General features: G+C 32.4%; 1 protein-coding gene across 2 annotated transcripts; it reads right to left on the bottom strand.

Annotated features, from left to right (window-relative positions):
- Positions 1 to 6,777: 6,777 nt before the first annotated feature.
- Positions 6,778 to 17,502, bottom strand: LOC120275678 (F-box/LRR-repeat protein 10). 2 transcript variants are annotated; one of them, XR_005541131.1, is made up of 6 exons: positions 17,265 to 17,502; positions 16,989 to 17,194; positions 15,824 to 15,917; positions 10,821 to 12,256; positions 10,550 to 10,645; positions 6,778 to 7,002 (listed from the first exon to the last, which is right to left on the bottom strand). XR_005541131.1 is itself a non-coding variant. In XM_039282350.1 (5 exons), exons 1-4 carry the CDS (start codon positions 17,457 to 17,459, stop codon positions 10,841 to 10,843), a joined length of 1,911 nt encoding a protein of 636 aa, XP_039138284.1. In that variant the 5' UTR covers positions 17,460 to 17,502; the 3' UTR covers positions 10,271 to 10,645; positions 10,821 to 10,840. The 2 variants fall into 2 exon arrangements, 1 of the variants encoding a protein (XP_039138284.1); XM_039282350.1 differs by lacking the exon at positions 6,778 to 7,002 and having other exon boundaries at positions 10,271 to 10,645.
- Between the last annotated feature and the right edge of the window lie 511 nt (positions 17,503 to 18,013).

An 18,013-nucleotide genomic window follows, 5' to 3' on the forward strand; every position in this document is an offset into this window, starting at 1 on the left:
AGCTGAGATGAGAGAAAATATTAAAATAAAGCGACGTGGTATTTTTGGCTGCCACGTCATTTAAAATTGGCTGGAAAACCCCAAGTGACCTACCGGTGAAAACAAATCAATATCTAATAACCAAAAAGATACAAATTGAAACACAATGACCAAAATAAAAATCAACCATAACACGGTGACCACATGAAAACTTTACCCCTTGTTTTTCTATGGAGAACGTTTAGTTAATGTAGTATGTGTAAATACTGAATAGTTGTGAATAGTTTAGTCCCACATCGGATAAAGAGAAGAATGAACATATGTTTATATGATACAAGATAATAAAAAAATCAAATAATTGGATTTGAGAAAAGTGCAAGTAGGCCCTCTAATATATATATATATATATATTTATATGTATATTTTATTATAATATTATATTTATTTATTTAATCTATGAATGGGCACTTAGGGCATTAACTAACAAATCTAACACGCCTCAAAATCCACCAAACCCTTCTTCTTTAATCTCTGCTTTCTCTAACACTGTTTTGTTCTTTGATTTCTTCATCTAACATGATATATGTGTATATATATTTGATAATTATATATTATTTCTTTCATTTTTTTCATAATAATAATTAGATGCAACTTAAATCAATCTTATATTTTGTAATCAATGTTTCTGGTTGACTAACAAATTAACTTATTCCAGTCACTTTAATTGCAATATGAATAGCATTTCCATAAAATTTATTCTAATTAGACGTATAATTAAAACTAAGTGGAGTAGGATAGTGGAAGTTTTGTTCCCAGCTCACGCTGCGAACCGGATTGTTGCGGAAGCACACAACTCAACAAAGAACATGAAGAGAACACTCAATGATTATTCAATTTATTCTCCCCAAAAACCATTACATTGCATTCTTAAATAGATAATAATGTAAACTAATGACAAAACAATCAATATATAAGTAAATAGGAAAGAATGCTAAATTTGCATGGAATCCACGTGTATGGAAAGTCTTCCTCCAAATCATTCTTGCATGGAAAGCACATGCATGGAAAGTATCCACATGCATGAGAGTGATTTTATTTCAATCAATAGAGTGATTTTATTTCAATCAATCACTGGTTGGTTGTGTGATTGATTCCACCTTTGTGATTGGTTCCACGTCACTTAGGGCTTGCTTAGGAGGGGGTAAATGAGGGTTTTATAAGGTAGGGTTATGGACCAACCTTTGTTTGGATCTAAGGTTATATGAAGAGTAAGGTATTTAGGGTTCAAGATAAAAATACCTTTACTGAATTTAGATAATTACATATATGCCCTATAGAAAAGTTTAGGTTTTGGTTTTGAATTTAAATAGTTTTTTTGCAAAAAAAAATAATAATAAAAAAATATTATAAATTGTCAAATAAAAATATTTAATTTACCAAAATAATATTAAATGCGTAAAATTAGCATAAAATACTATTTAAAGCTTAAAGGGCATTTTAGTAATATTAATATAAAACCCTTACTTTCTATTACCTTCAATCCAAACAACAGAAGGTTTGATAACCTCCATTTACCTTACCTTCAATCCAAATAAAGTATAACTTAAAACCTTCTTTTATCTTCTTTTACCTTAATTTACCCTACTTTACAAAACCCTGCTTCACCTCATCCAAGCAAAGCATTAGTTATCGATATTAGCCAAAAATCATGCAAATTAGAATTCCAACAAAGTGTGAAAAATTATAGTATGATATACAAATTAATTATTAATCATAAAGTGTGAAAGGGGTTAAGAGTTAATGTAATTTTGACAAGTTTTATATAGGATACTTTCATAATCATTCAGTCACATTGAAAGTATGGGCTAAGATTTTTGGCATTTTTAAATTTCTATTTTGATTAATGGTTTGGAGTCTCATTATGTTTGGATATAGTGAAATAAAAAAAACAAGAAAATGAGATTTTTTTTTCATGTGGGTGAATCAATGGATAAGCACATGAAAATTAGCATGGGATTATGTACAAAAAAAATTTAACATTCTCAAAAATAAAAACAGAATGACTTTTTTTATCTTCCCAACAATTATTAACGGCTAGTTCGTAAAAATAGTTTAAAAATTAATAATTTTGAAGAAAATTTATAAATACATAACTCTTGCCATTTGCCTCACACCACACTAGTTGATAGTTAAAATTCTCAAATTGTTTTTAAGTTTCACAATCCAAACTTTCCTAGTTTTAAACTCAAAATAATTATTAATAAATTATTGATAATACATGAAGCCATAATATTTTTAAAAAATAAAAAATAAATTAAAATAAAATTTCTATTAGCTAACATAAGTAGATGTAGTTTCTCATTGAGCAAACCTATATTGTATGAGGCTCAAGCTCTGCTTGAGTAATAGTTTGAGGTCAAAACTCAACCTCAAACTTGGCACCTCAAACTTGACTACTTTGTTTAATGAGCAAACTCTTTGTAAATGAAGCTCTGAATAATTTGCAAACAACTTACTTCATTTGCTACTAATGGCTTAAAAATTATAAAAGATTTTTTACAAATAATAATAAATTAATAATCAATGAAAATTCAATTTTTTTTTTCTAAACTTTGGGAGAAGAAATAATATAAATTTTTTTGTCTATCCTTTTTTTCCCAATATTAATAAATCAATTTTCTCCAATACCTCAAATAAACATGAGAACCAATATAAACCATGAAAATTATAACTTCTCACTTACTAAAATGCAATTTATAATTCTTGTGAAGAATACTAGACATCCATTTGAATTCTATGATCTATTCACAAGTAATTCATGAAATTTCAAATTAAACAAATAACTATTTATTATTATAAATATTATATACACACACAAAATAACATTTATGGATTTCATCTCATGCAAATGGCCTGCAACTAAACAAATCCTATATTTGTAACTTAAAGCAAGTCATTAGTAACTTTTTTTTATTTTCTAATTTTTAGATGCATATTTGTATTCAAAAAGACTTATGTCCCTTTAAAAGCATCATTTTTTTTTAAATATCATTTGTTTATTTATTTATTTCATATCAATATAAAATCATGCAACATTTGTCTGTTGTTATATTGAATCAATAATCGCAAATTCACATTGGAAGGATGGCAGATATATATATATATATATATATATAAGCATCCATCATCTATAAATATTTGTGCAATAAAAAATAATATGCACAATATTTTGATCTAAACCGTTCAATTCATTTGAGCACAGTATCTGAACAAATTTAATCAACCCTAATGAACTCTACTAAACCCTAATTAACACTCACTGTAACTACCTATTTTTGCTAGACCTACAGGAACTCTACCTAAAACTAATCAACCATAATTAACATCACTGTAGCTACTTATTTGTTATTGTGCTCAACTGCAGACATTCTACGAACGCCCACAGTTGACATATTATATATGTGTGTGTGGTCATTTTTAAATTTTTCAATTTTGATGAGCGGTTCAAATTCTCATTATATTTGGATACAGTGAAATTATATGGTATAATACTTGAAATGATCTCTCTACTTAGGTCCTTGCCCTTTTAGTCCCTCTACTCAAAAATGCTCCCAACTAGTCCTTATACTCTTAAAATTGAGCTCACTTAGTCTTACTACACTTGAAAATAACCCAACTAGTCCCTATATTACAAGGGCGGAGCTACATGCATTTTTATGGGGTAAATTGACCTCACAAAAATTTTAAAAATATCAACAAGTATAGTATGTATATTTCTTTTGAAAAATTATTAAATTGATCCCCACTAAATTAGGAAAATGGAGATTAAATACATAATATTTAAAAAAATTTATGGGAAGTATATAGGTCATTTTATAAATGTTAAAATTTTTAAAAGACCTATATTCTTAGTTTGCCAATTTTTTTTGGCTTTTTTTAATTATTTTTTATATCTTTTAAAAACCTAAAACTATGACTATGTTTTTGCTTCTCCACTTTTGAAATTTTATATATATATATATATGCCTAACTAGACAAATAGGATCACCATGGCACCTCACTCTTTTATTTTAAAAATTAAAATCCTAAAGAAGTAATTTTTTTTTCATCTTATCTTTTTGAGTTACATAAAAAAATCAATTAAACAATAAAATTAATTTTAAACTTTAGTGTGTTGAGGCAATATTTTTAAAATATAAATTCTTTAATATAATTTTTTTGTGTTGGTGGATTTCAATTTATTTTTTATATTGTAACTATAACTGCTAAATATATATTATATATGCATATATGATTTACTTTATATTATAGATGATAATATTATATTTGTACATAGATCCTATTTTGTAAATTTTCTAGCTCCGCCACTGGTGTAGTAGAAGGGTTAGTTGGGTCATTTTTCAAATGTCAAAAAACTAAGTGAACTCACTTTCAATAATAGAGGGACTAATTGAAAACATTTATGAGTACAGGGACTAAAAGAATAGAGTGACCTAAGTAGAAGGACCATTTAAGATATTCTACCAAATTATATTGCAAAAAAAAACAAAGGGAGAAGATGACATTTTATTTTCTTGTTGGTGACTTAGTTGGAAAAGCACATGAAAATTTGCATTGGATTCCAATATTTTTCGTCTCGATATTGCCATTTTTTGTTTGAAAAATTAAAAAAAATTAGTATATTTAGAAGGGTATTTTGATTTTTAAAATTTAATTAATTAAATGCCTTCCTAAAAAGACTAATGACTGAGACTGCACACTCAAGTCGTCACACAATACTTTTTTGGTAAAATACCTAATTTAGTCTCTCTAATATAGTCAATCTACCCATTTGATCCCTTTAATATGATTTGTCTCTAGAGATCCCTCTATTTTAATATTTAAAAAATATAAATCCTTGATAAATTATATTAGAGAGATTGACTTAGATTTTTCAAATATTAAAATAGAGAGATCTTCTAGAGCATATCATATTAGAGAGATCCAAGAGGCATATTGACTATATTTAAAAAAACTAAATTGGGTATTCTACCTATTTTTTTATTTTTATTTATTCTATCAAGATGAACGATTAGATCATTTATAAAAAGAAAATCAGAACATGCACAATTCTCAATAGAGCAAATGAGCAGAATCTGAACATAAATGAGCACCAAAACTACCTACACACAATCACTACTTATACTCCTAAAAATATGTTCTCATCCCTGCAAAACTGATTCTCACTGTTTAACGAAAAATTTTTACGAAGACATTAATAAACCTGCTGGTCGTTGGCAATAGAAACATGCATTTAATAAGTGGCATTAATGATTGAGAACCAACTTTAGCAAGGTCATCAGCATTGGTGTTGCTTTCTATCTTTCCACTACCTATGGATGACGCCTGCAATATATTCAATTCATTTTTTTTTTACCTGTCACGTTTTTAATTTCTTCTCCGTTGTATTTATCATATTAAAAATTTTGTGCAACATTAAATAATTTTTTTCCAAATTTATCTTTTAATTTAATGTACTTGTACAATTTTCAATAAATCACAATCAACTAAGCATTAAATCATATACTCTACTTAGTGAAGTTTTAAATAAGAGTAGTTTTGAAAAGTAATAAAATTTTTTATAAAATATAAGTAATCAACTAACTTCAACCAACTTTTATTAATCAGCGTAAATTAGGTAAATGTGACAAATAAAAAAGAACAAAGGGAGTAGAACAAAACCTTGCCATGATTGCTATCATTCAAGCTAGACTGAATGAGAACAAATGCCTTCATTGAGTCCATCTCCAAGATAATCTTCTTTTACCCAAGATTCCAAACTAAGCAAAATCCATAAATGACAAGTAGAACAATTACCATAGTTTGTTGAAATAGCACTAAGAAAATCAATGTTGTTATTTCTAAGTAACCCACCCACTACTATTTATGATGTACTGATATAACAAGCTCCATTAATATTAAGTTTAACCCAATTTTGCTCAAGAGCCTTCTATCTCTAAGATCTATCCATAGATTCCATACTATCTTGTCCTCTACTAGTTCCAATGAGAAGATACCCATAGGCTAATTCTCAACCATAATTAATAATTACTCAAATAGATTCCTTCTGCACCAAAGTCAAAAACTCACTTGGTTATACCAGAACCAAAGACATCAACCCTCCCATATAGAAATTGTCAACATTATTATGCAATAGAAGCTATGACCACAGTATTTCAGCATAAAAACAGTTTCTAAGAACATAGAGGCCTGTTTCATGATCATTGCCACATCTACAACAGAGTTCATTATCAAAAACTAATCTTTTATGAAGAAGAGCATTGGTTGGGAGACGATCACCGGAATCCAACCACATAAATGATTTAATTCCTGGAGTACCTTACTATTTCCAAACAACTCTCTAGAGAGACTTACCATTCTGAGAATTTAAACCATTAATAAGATTATAAGCTACCTTAATTGAAAGGTTACCAATTGATCTTTTCTGAAGAGCATTGGTTGGGAGACAATCACCAGCATCCAACCACATAAATGATTTAATTCCTGGAGTACCTTACCATTTCCAAACAGCTCTACAGAGAAACACCATTCTGAGAATTTAAAGTTTAAACCATTAATAAGATTATAAGCCGGCTTAATTGAAAGCTTACCTTTAAAGGGTGATGCATCAACATTGCAGTATCAGCCCCGTCTCTAGGAGAATGATGACGACGGGAAGCTTTAATTCAACAACATATATCACCCAAAACCATTCTGCTAATTTCAAGAAAATTCCAAGCATCACTAGAGATGGTGAAATGAGTAAGAGGAAGCTCCTTTGCCAAATTAGATAAGCTACAAGTAACATAATTAAATGGAGGAGAAGATCTGTACAACTAATAATCCATCCAGAAACAAATAGTTTGACCATTACAAAATATACTCCAAAGTTGCGCAAATTTGACACCAGATTGAAGCAGAGGATGTTTTAAGAGAGCCATTTATGCTTCCTACACCATTATACCCATATTTACTTCTCAACACCTGTACACAAAAAAAAGTTCATGGTTTTCTAAGAAATTAAAATCCCAATTATATCAAGAATGCAGTATTGTTATCTACTACACTTTTTCAATCTGTAGGATTTTTTGTTTAGAAAATTATTTTATATTTTTTTTGTGCATATCATATTTTGATTTTACATGTAAATTATGGTTTAAAAATAATTGCTTCTCATCTTGAGAAAATTTAGATATTGTATGTTATTTCTTCCAAACTCTTTCCCTCAAAGATAAGAATTTAAATGACTTTATATTCAATTTGGTGGAACATTGTAAAAATTTTCTTATTGATGTTAGGCACAAGTAGATTTCAACTTACGCTATGTTATATAATGCCTAATGTTATTTTTATGTTTTGTGACTAAATTCTTTTTCAAAATCCTTTTTTTTTGACTCACCAATTTCTTAGATGAGATGAGGTACTGAAAGACCTGCAAAGCTAAACCTATTTCAATGAGTTTTTATACATATACAAAAATTCGAACTCAAATCACTTGCTCAAAAAACCAAAGCCTTTACTGTTTGTACTAAACTTAGTCAAAGTTCATATTTATTCCTTATAATTGTGAAGTTGATAATATGAAAAAAAGGGTTCTTAAGAAGTTTTTTTTTGTGTTTATGATCCTATTACTGTTATGATGTTTAATTAATTATGTTTTATTAGTGATTTTTTTTTTCAAAATATAAATATGACCTTAACTCTTCTACTATTGTTGCTTCCCTGAATCAAAAATTTTAAAAGAATCTTTAAAAAAATGAACCTATTCCAATTTAATCTATGATGCATGATCCATTTTTTAAAATCAATGGTCTTTTTATTGTATTTGATTTTTGCAATGAAAATATGAGGTCTTGTTATAAAAATTAATAACAACCCATGCTTTACGGAATGCATACAAATTTAAATATAGACAACACCCATATAAACCATAGTTATTAAAAGCCCAAGGTGCTAAGGGGTTAATCCACCAAAGTAGAAAAAAAATTCATAATAAATACTAAAATTTCATTAAAAACAATCTAAGTTAAAAGTTCAAATTTAGATAAAACATATACAGAGCAAAATAGCATATCACCGTGTAGCAAGAAAAACATCATCCTACACTTTACTAAGGTGTGCCTCACATCACCTCAATCTTCAAAGCAAGGCGTGCGCTTTGGGCCACCTTTTTAATGTCACGCGCCTTTAAGGCTCCAAGGCATTTAAGCCGGAGCCTAGAAAGCCTTGCGCTTGAGGCACGCCTCTTTAATAACCATGATGTAAACGTCTACATTTGCATACACGCCATTATGAAATTTCATATTTGCACAAATACATTTATAAAAGTTCATATTTACGGGTAATTTTCTTGGTTGAGCACTAACCTTTGGTCATATATCAATTTGAGTACTAACATTCAAAACATATCAAAGTGAGCACTAACATTTAATTTGTTTACACTTGTGAGGTTGTTGGGGTTTTCTGGTGAGAATTTAGTCATGTAGATATCAGACTCTACCTCATCTTCACTCGTGAATGCTGCCACATCAACAAGTAGGGGCGAAAAAGGGAAAAAGATGATCAGAACATAGGATGAAGAGGCTGATGTGGCAGCTAACATGGAGGAAAACTGCACATATGGAGAAATTACTGATGCAGCATCCTCCGAGGGTGAAGATGATGTGGAGTCCGACGTCCACGTCACTGAATTCTCGCTGGAAAACCCCAATAATCTCACCAATGTAACCAAATTAAATGTTAATGCTCACATTGATACGTTTTGAATGTTGGTGCTCAAATTGAAATATGACCAAAGGTTAGTGCTCAACCAAGAAAATTATATGAACATCTGTAAAAGTTTTTAACTGCATATACATTGCAGTAAAAGTGTATACTTTCATTTACACCTCTATAAAATGCACAACTTTTTTTTCTAAATACCCACAATAAATCACAAATTATACCCATATGAAAATGAATTCGGGTGTGCTTCCCCATAAAAGAAAAATCACATGTGCATAAATGCAGCTATAAAAGTGCCTATTTCCTGCTCCAATAAAAAAATTATAATTTCATTTACGCTCCCACTGCAGTGTATATTTTTTAATATAAATTACATATGCGCATATTCACCTTTTAAAAAAAAAATAGTTGATATTCTTCTCTACACCCCCCATAAAATCCATATTTTCACCATGAAATCATATTTGCATATATACCCTTATCAAAGTGGATAGCTGTGCTTGTAACCCAAAAAATCATATTTGTGTATCGTTATAAAAAGTACATAATTGGGCTACAGCTCTGTATCAGAATTATGCAGGAGCTTATGTGCAAATATGATTCTATAAAGGACATAGACATGAATACGATTTGTATGATTCACAAATGCACCATTTATGTTCACAATATCATTTTTACAGGGTATACATGCAATTTTGCACATACATTGAAATGTATATGCACATGATGTATGATCATTTACAAAGGTTTAAGTGAACATATTTATGCACTTTTATAGCGCGCCATGTATGCTTATATGAGCTTTTATGGGGGCTACATCCGAAATTGCACTTATATAGGGATGTATATGAAAATATGTATTTGATTATATACACAAATATGAAATTTTGTGGTATGCACAGTGAATATGTACCTTTATAGAGATTGTAAGTGCAAATCTGAAACATTATAGAGTTGCATAATGAACATTTAGAGCGGAAGGGTTGTGAACATAAAAATAAATTTTTTTTTTCAACAACATTACAGAGATGCATTATCTCAAAATAACAATACTCTTAAACATAAAAGCACAGATCACATCTAAAATGCTAAGGTTATTCTAATAAAAGGCCGCATTACTTAAGCGCATAATTTACAGAATTTAATGAAAAATGCTTGTATTGGGGTGAACTTGGACTGATGCCCACCTATGTATGTAATTCACATAGATCTCATGGTTTAGATCAAATAAAAAAACAACATAGCAAATGCACAGTCATGTAATAGCATTTACAAAACATCAATCAGCCAAAATCTGAGGGAACAGAAGGCACACATGTAATGTTGCTTGGTGGTGGTTAGATATGTTAGAATGTAATTTTATCTAGAGATCACAGAAGAATATACTCACCAACTTTAGAACACAAGAAGTAATGATCTAATATAGAGGCTAGCTGAAGGCAACATAGATTATAGATATGTAAATAACACCCTAATATATAGAAGAGTTGTTATTCGGCGACAACTCATGTGGCATAGCAACATGAAGTAGACAATAAAACCATTATATTCCCCTATGTTGCAACAAAATGGTTCCCTGCTCTAAGAAAGTTTGAACTGATACTTCCAATGAAGAAAATTTTCAAGAAACTCTATAGTAGCCAAGGATAGCTGACTATGAAGATGGAACTGACTGGACTCTATAATGGAAGATGTGCCACTTACAAGCCATAAAGTGAACTTCAATAATTGAACACACAACTATGAACATCATGATTTGGCATACATAATGAAGGAATGATACAAGAATGAACAGAATGAAATTTACCGTCAATTTTTTCTTTCTATTATAATAATCTGCAGTAGAACCTCCATAGAGACTAAGGAATTGTAAATATGAACTGACGCATTCTGCACAAGTCACCTGCAAAGACACAACTGAAATTTTCAGAATAATTTGTAAATATATTCCTTACAAAGAGGTGATAATTGTATGAACGATAATTTCTAAATGGGCTGTTACTTGATCAGTGGTGATAAATGGTGGGAGGATTATATTATATCAATAGGCACAGAGGTTAAAGCATAACCAAGCTCACCATGTTGGCCATTACTTCCACTACTCCAGCATGTCTTCATCATCAATCCCATCTTCACCATCCAAAAGCCATTGTTCGAACTCATCCATTTCATCCTCTTCATGCCTGTACCACCCAGCTGATACATCCCGATACCCTGGACCCAGTTCCTCACCAAGGCAAGCAACATGCAAGAAAGGTCGGCTTCTGGCCAGAGCATCAACCATATCCCTATTCAAGCAACCTGTCACTCCCAACCATCTCAAGCTTGGAAAGTATGGTTTCTTAAACCACTGGATTGCACGGGCTGTGATGCCACCGCTTTCAAAAAGATCCAACACTTTAAGACTACTTCCATAAGACCCCCCCTCAATCTGCATTGATGCCAGTGCCATGACTGAAGTATCTCCAATGCGTGGGCATTCTCGGATGCGGAGTTCAAGTATTGGAACCCTACTTTTTGCCAGGGAAAGAATCCCATTGTCAGAAAGGTTTGGAAGCCTTGACAGGTCTAAAACTTGCAAAAATCTCCCAAATGTACCACCAAATATGAATGAAATACACTTATCTGTCAACCTTTTGCAACCTCTAAGAGACAAGGATATCAATGGGCAGGTCCCAGAACTCAGGTATGATAATCCTATATCAGTAATATCAGTACTGTCCAACTGTAAAATATGCAGCTTGGAAAGAGAGCTTAATGCCTTCAAGCCATCATCTCCCAGTTTTCTGCAATCCCTCAAATCAAGAACACTTAAATTTGTGTTTGATGACAATCCAGTTATCCCAAGGTTAGTCAAGAGATTACACCACCTTAGGCTAACATGTGTCAGAGAGAGGGAAGTGGCAGAAATATCATGAAACATCAGATCAGTCAGTTGGCTTCCATGAGATACTCTCAGCTTGCGAAGTCTAGAACATGAATGCAGAAGGGCCCTAAAACCAGTATCTGTGGCACGGCAGAAACCACCAAGGCAGATGCTCTCTAGTGAAGCACAAGTATCAGACATTAAGAGCAGGCCAAGGTCATTCACTCGGCGGAAGTACGTAAAACAAAACTCCTGACTTCGAATCAATGATAAGTGTTTCAACTTCCCATGAGCATTGATTTGTGGCAGACCAGCATTGGTAAGATCCATCTCTGTAGCGGGTTCAATAATAGGAGAATCTTGAAGATCCAAATGGGTCAAGGAAACTAAACCAGTTGAAATAGAGGTGACCAGTTCATCTGTAATATAATCAACAGAAAGGCATAACTTCTGAAGGCTTGGAAATATAGAGGGTTTCACATGATGTGGTGGCTGGCGTGAGGCCACAGTTGATTCAAGCAATTCAGTCAGCATTGTCATAGGAATGTAGCCAATCTCAAGAGAAGTAAGTTTCAGAGAAGCACCAGCCCATACCTGAGCAAACTCAGGATGACTAAATGCTGAGATATCAAACACCAAGCTCAATGACTACACATAAAAGGAATATTAGGATGGTGCATGATACATGCAAGCATTCTGATTAAAGATGATGAAAAAAGACCTTTTCATGTGAAAACCAAGTAAATGCTAAATAATGGCACTTATAAATAAACATTAAGCATAATATTATGCCGCCATCTTCCAAACATTTAATAATTGACATAGACATGAAATTTTCCATAAAAACAAACACAATAAATATCCACAGGAAATTTAACACAGGAAGCTTACACTCACATTAAAATGTAGCACTAGTAAAAAGAATTGCCCGTAAACAATTGTCACACAAAGAACTCAAACTAGTGATCTACCAATCCCACTCAAAAGGACTACCATGTTGTCTGCTAACAAAGTTTGATGTTCATAAAAACAGACATACAGTGTCCTTGTCAACACTGGATATTCCACCTCAGTTTGTTCAAGAGTAATGTCAAAAGCAATCATGCTGTGTTAGATATTAAATAACTGTTGTATGAAGATTAGCCCATCATTCAGATCCTTTCTAAATTGCATAGTGGTGCGCATCTTACAGTTAGACTGAAAAACACAGATTTTGAAATAGCATGCTCTGGATGCAGTACCCATGAATACGATCTTATTTGAGGAAATTAAGTTATATTACACTAGCTTATAGGGACTAATATGGAAACTAACAGAACGGATGCTTTAGCTTTTGCATTTTTATATCCACCAAGAGATTGGATCAGTTGCACAAGGGTTTTGAGGGTAGCAAAGTCAGTGAGAGGTTGGAGGATATATTGCAAAGTATTACACAAGCTCAATCCAAAAATGATGTCAAGTGAGAAGGGCTTGCTAGCTCGTAAATTGAAGACACTTCAAATCTATATGAGAGCCAAGAAATGTAAAGTGATGAAGGCCTAGAAAAAAAACAATTTCCATATTCAGCCTCACAAAGTGAGAGGACATATTGATGAGGAGTTGGTGAAGATACCATAAGAAGAATTATCAGTTCTTTGGAAAGAAAAAAAAAAGGCACTGATGCAATCTAACTTTCAACTAATAGATTATGGCATTTATTTTTAAGTTGAACTTCATTCTTTAAATGGAATATGGTTCATGATATGCAGATTGGATTTATTGAATGCATTAAATAATAAAAATAACAAACAAAAATTTGAGTTAGTTTAGATGAAGTGGCACAATTTAGTCAAATTAAGTATTTGTGTCTGTTTCATGGTCCCATTAGTACACACAAAATTTGTGCAGATGGCAATGTAGGTTTTATTATTGCAAATGGATTTGAGCATTGATGGTCTATGAAAGCCTATTCTTAAAGTGGCTGTAATTTATTTAGGGTAGGGGGGTAACATTTTCTTTGGGGAAAAAAGAAAAAAGAAAATCTTTCTAAATACTTTTTCCTTGAAGTGGAATCAATTTCACTGTGAGGTTGAGCTTTCCAAGCTTCATTTGAGGAATGAGTTTAAGACCAGCAACCCTTTTCTTATTCCATTCCTTATCCTGTGGAGTATTTGTTCCATTTTTCTTCCCAGCATCCACATTTCCACCAAAAAAATTCTGATTCACAGAAAGTTCAGATCAAGTTCTTGCAAAAGGAGTCAGTTTGATATGCTAAAGTTTTAGAATTTGAACTTCAAAATAGATGCATAGAGCCATGATTGTCAAATCTTCAGGTGTGAACTTGTCAGAAGTCTCTGGAGCATACTTTGTGGTTAGACTTTCGATGGTAAATTTCAAAGCACGTAACCTTCATGATAAGGATTTCCTCTGACATCCTAATCTGCAAATGGTCTGGTTTCTGTTTTGAGGTTCCTACTTGATATATTTTCCTCCAAATTTCAACCATTTTATATGCATTGTTTTAGCTCCTAATGTCATTAAATAGATGTTAAAATATTAATGCACCGCTCCACTTTATATGAGATAATTGAAGATATTCATGGCCAATATGATTAAGCTCATCTGGCATACATAAGAGTCACATTAAGTCCTTATCACCATTAGCACAGCTATTCATTATTTCCCATATATAGTATGTTGATTAATTATAATATAAATTAAGTTAGATTCCATCTGTTAGCCTGAGGTACTTCAATATAACTAAACCTACCATCTCATATGCGAAAGGTAAGATTTCATCTATTTGAATAAATTTTTTTCCAGTTTTATTTCATAAAAAATTCCACAACAGAAAGAACATAATTTGCAAGTCACTAATATTATCATTGTTGAGGATCTCGACATGCTATTCTTTGAATGTGCTAAGAGATGTAATAGTCCTATAAGCTTTGAGGCCTTTCACAGATCTCAATGGAAGTCTTTGATAAGCTGAAGTAATAGATGACTTAAATCAGTTAACACCAAAGTTAAGAGCAGCTTGACACGTTGAGAAACTAACATTAATTTTTTTTAGCATGATTAATTATTGCTTTCTTTGAAAATATCTACTCATCAAATTATTATCAAAGCCTAAATACAAGCCAGGAAAAGCTTTAATCAATCCATATTGTTCTATGAATTAAATCCTCTACCAAGAAGAGAGAAAAGCAATAAAGTGGAAGATTGTCAACAATGGTGAATAATTGTACAAAAATTGATTGACATCAATGGTGAATCTACAATACTCCAATGTTAATAGCAGATTGACAAAGGTCCACATTACATTAATAAAAAAAAATGGAAGATACATTTCTTCTAATCCGGAAGTTTGATAGCTAAGCATGCATGTACTATGCAAGATTACCTATGGAAATTAGATAACTTCACCATAAACTGTGACTAATAAATTTTCACTAGGTGATTTTAAATTCCCGTGATAGATCGTCAATTTAGAGAAAGATACTAAGTGATAGATTGTCAATTTAGAGAAAGATACTTAGTAATAAATATTACAATTGCTGTGAAAGATAATCAATTTAGAGATAAATCGTCAAAACCTTACAGCTCAGATGGTGTTGTCCTTTGTGCTCCCTCCTTGTTTTCATACCAAGACAAATATTGTTTCTCACAGGTAAAATCATTTATAAACTACACAGTGTACACCCATCACACCATACAAGATACACTAGGTCATCACTATGTCCACTATATTGGAATACTTTTCTAGATAAGTATCCAGCAAATAAATATCTAATTGCCCAACCACAAACAGTGCCTGGTAAATTTAGACATAAAAAATATTCATGGTTTGAAGTTTCATTCCAAATAAATTATAGCATATTGTGCATTTTGAATTCTGTATCAAACAAAAAGAAAAAAAAAATTGCACTAAAATTCATTACCTTGTATAGTTCTACCATTTGGATGCTGATTCATAAAATATTGCCTTTTCCAAGTCCAAATAATTTTGCTAGGAAAACTATGTAAAACTCATTGAATTTGTTTGAATTAAATATCAAAATTATGATGAAATCAAGCTTACAATATCAGATTATATAATACAACAACTAACCATTCCATTATTAGGTAATAATAGCTCGTACATGTGTTTCATAGGTAGACAGGCAGTAAAAAAGATACCAATAACATAATTAATAATTGCATCTAACAAATTCATAATAGTGCATATGCTTTTACCTCCAAAGCAGAACAACCTCTGAGCAGCTCTTTTAGGTCAGAGAAAAGAATCAATAACCTCCTCCGTTCAGCTAGTGAGCTTAAAGATAGAAACCTACAATGCAAAACAAAAAAGAAATTCAATCTACTCATAATGAAAAACATATATTAGGTATCAAATCTGATCATCCACATGGAGAAATCATGTGCAGAAATAAGTTGGAGACACCTTAGCCATGAAGGATATTGTTATGGCGGGGAGTTTAAGGGCGCCAAGTCCTGAGAATTTAAATGCACAGCACGTGCAGAGGAGGTTGGAGGCTGAGTCAGCAACAGCTTTACGTGACAGTGTGGGACGCAATGAAGCTGGATTGGTGCCAGCAGAGCGCAAAAGTAAAAGGGAAAGAAGAATCAGCTCGAGGGTCGAGGGTTTCGTTACGCCGCCAGTGTAGCGTATCAGTGAAGCGGGATTGGTCAGTGAGGAGAAGGTAGTTATGCCCACCTGGAAAGGCATATAAGGAGGCGGCCAAAGAAAAAAAATGGTATCAAGAAGAAAGATGAGTCTAGGCCTGAATCTAATTCGCAAAGGAGCTAAGGCGAGCTTCTCCGCCAATCGGAGCAGGAGGGAAGTGCATTCTTCCAGTTATCTTACCCTTTTTTTCTTATCCTTGGAGTTAGTGATCTATAGATCTCTGAACTCAACATTCTTTTGAGCTGTTCTCTGTGCTTTGTTGCCTGGATGATGAATCCTTATTAATCTGAGATTGATTTGGTTGGAGTGCTGGTTTTTTTATGGTGAATGGATGATAGAGTGATGGATTCTTAAGGAATTCATGTTTTTGTTCTGATATCTCTGTGAGGTTTAAATAATTCACTACAGATATATTACCTCAGCAAAGAGAAAGGATGACAAAAACAAACTAGTAAAACTCATTTTACCAGCCTAAAAGTACAACAAATTCTTTAAAACTGCAAAAAAGCATGTTAATGTAAGCCAAATCCTTAGCAACTAGTGAAATTTAATCAAGATAAAAACCAAGATCACTAATATGGAAACATTCAGACAACCAAAAAAAAAAAAAAATCAATTCAAAATCGAATCTTTATCTCAAAAATAAAAGAGGGGAAAGGCAATGAAAATAATCAGAGATATTCACATAATTAAAATTATAAAATCAGTGACTACCTAAGATCGCGGCACTTGGAGCCAATTTCAGACAGCAGCTTCCCACTCAATCTCTCGCAATTGTGAAGACAAAGCTCATGGAGAGAAGCCCTAGCGAGAAACCTAATCGCCGAATCATCAAGCCGTCTGCAATCCATTTTCAAGCTCCGGAGATAAGGATTCGGCGGCATCAGCGGCCGAAGCACATCCAAAGTGGGAGCAATCTCCTGAAAAACAAAAGGAAATCATCAAAAAGAGCGAAACCGGATCAAGAGAGAAGAGATCGAGGATGATTACAATGAAATGAAAGGAAGGCATGAAGGAGAGAACGTGATCGGCGGCGGAGCGGAAGGAGGAGCAGGTGGCGGCGGCGAAGCGGAGGGAACGGAGGTCGAGGCGGGAGAGGATAGTGGCGAGGAGAGCAGAGGGAAGGAGGTCTAAGGACATGGGAAGGGTTCGATCCCGAGGGCATAAGTGCTCGGGTTCCGCCATTGATGGAGCTCGAGGGCGAGACCAAGAAAAACAAGGGCAAACACTCTCTAAAAAAATTTATACAACCCACTTTTTTTTATAATAATATAACAATAAAAAATGTTATTATACACACACAAAAAAAAAGTTTTTAATTGATATTAATTAAAATAAATATATTAAAATAATATTAATAAACTTTAAAACTAAAGCAAAATTACTGCAAGGTATCTTAGTAATTGTTAAATGATAAAAGGGGGGTAAATTTTTTTCAGTGAGTACTTAAGTTTGATGTTTGAACATTAACTTTCAATTTATATCAAAATGAACACCAAGTTTTAATTTCATTTCTCCAGTTGGGTAATTGGGGATTCCCGGTGGATTTTTGATGTGGATGCCGGAAAACTTGCAAGAATTCCCTAGGTCTACATCACCGACTCACCAACCAATGTGGTTTTTTTGTGACGTGGACTCGCGGCATCCATGAAAGCTTTACGGCGTCCACGTCACCAAAAATCCACCGGAAATCCCCAAATACCCTACTGAATAAATGAAATTAAAACTTGATGCTCATT

This window comes from Dioscorea cayenensis, chromosome 2 (genome assembly GCF_009730915.1).
Source record: "Dioscorea cayenensis subsp. rotundata cultivar TDr96_F1 chromosome 2, TDr96_F1_v2_PseudoChromosome.rev07_lg8_w22 25.fasta, whole genome shotgun sequence".
Taxonomy (NCBI): domain Eukaryota; kingdom Viridiplantae; phylum Streptophyta; class Magnoliopsida; order Dioscoreales; family Dioscoreaceae; genus Dioscorea; species Dioscorea cayenensis.

Bases quoted from the DNA above. Each gene is read 5' to 3' on its own strand.
- LOC120275678 (XM_039282350.1), bottom strand. From the start codon at position 17,459: ATGGCGGAACCCGAGCACTTATGCCCTCGGGATCGAACCCTTCCCATG. The intron at 17,195-17,264 runs GTAATCATCCTC...TTTGTTTTTCAG, and splicing joins TGCCTTCCTTTCATTTCATT to GAGATTGCTCCCACTTTGGA. The intron at 15,918-16,988 runs GTAGTCACTGAT...TTTGCATTGTAG, and splicing joins TCCAAGTGCCGCGATCTTAG to GTTTCTATCTTTAAGCTCAC.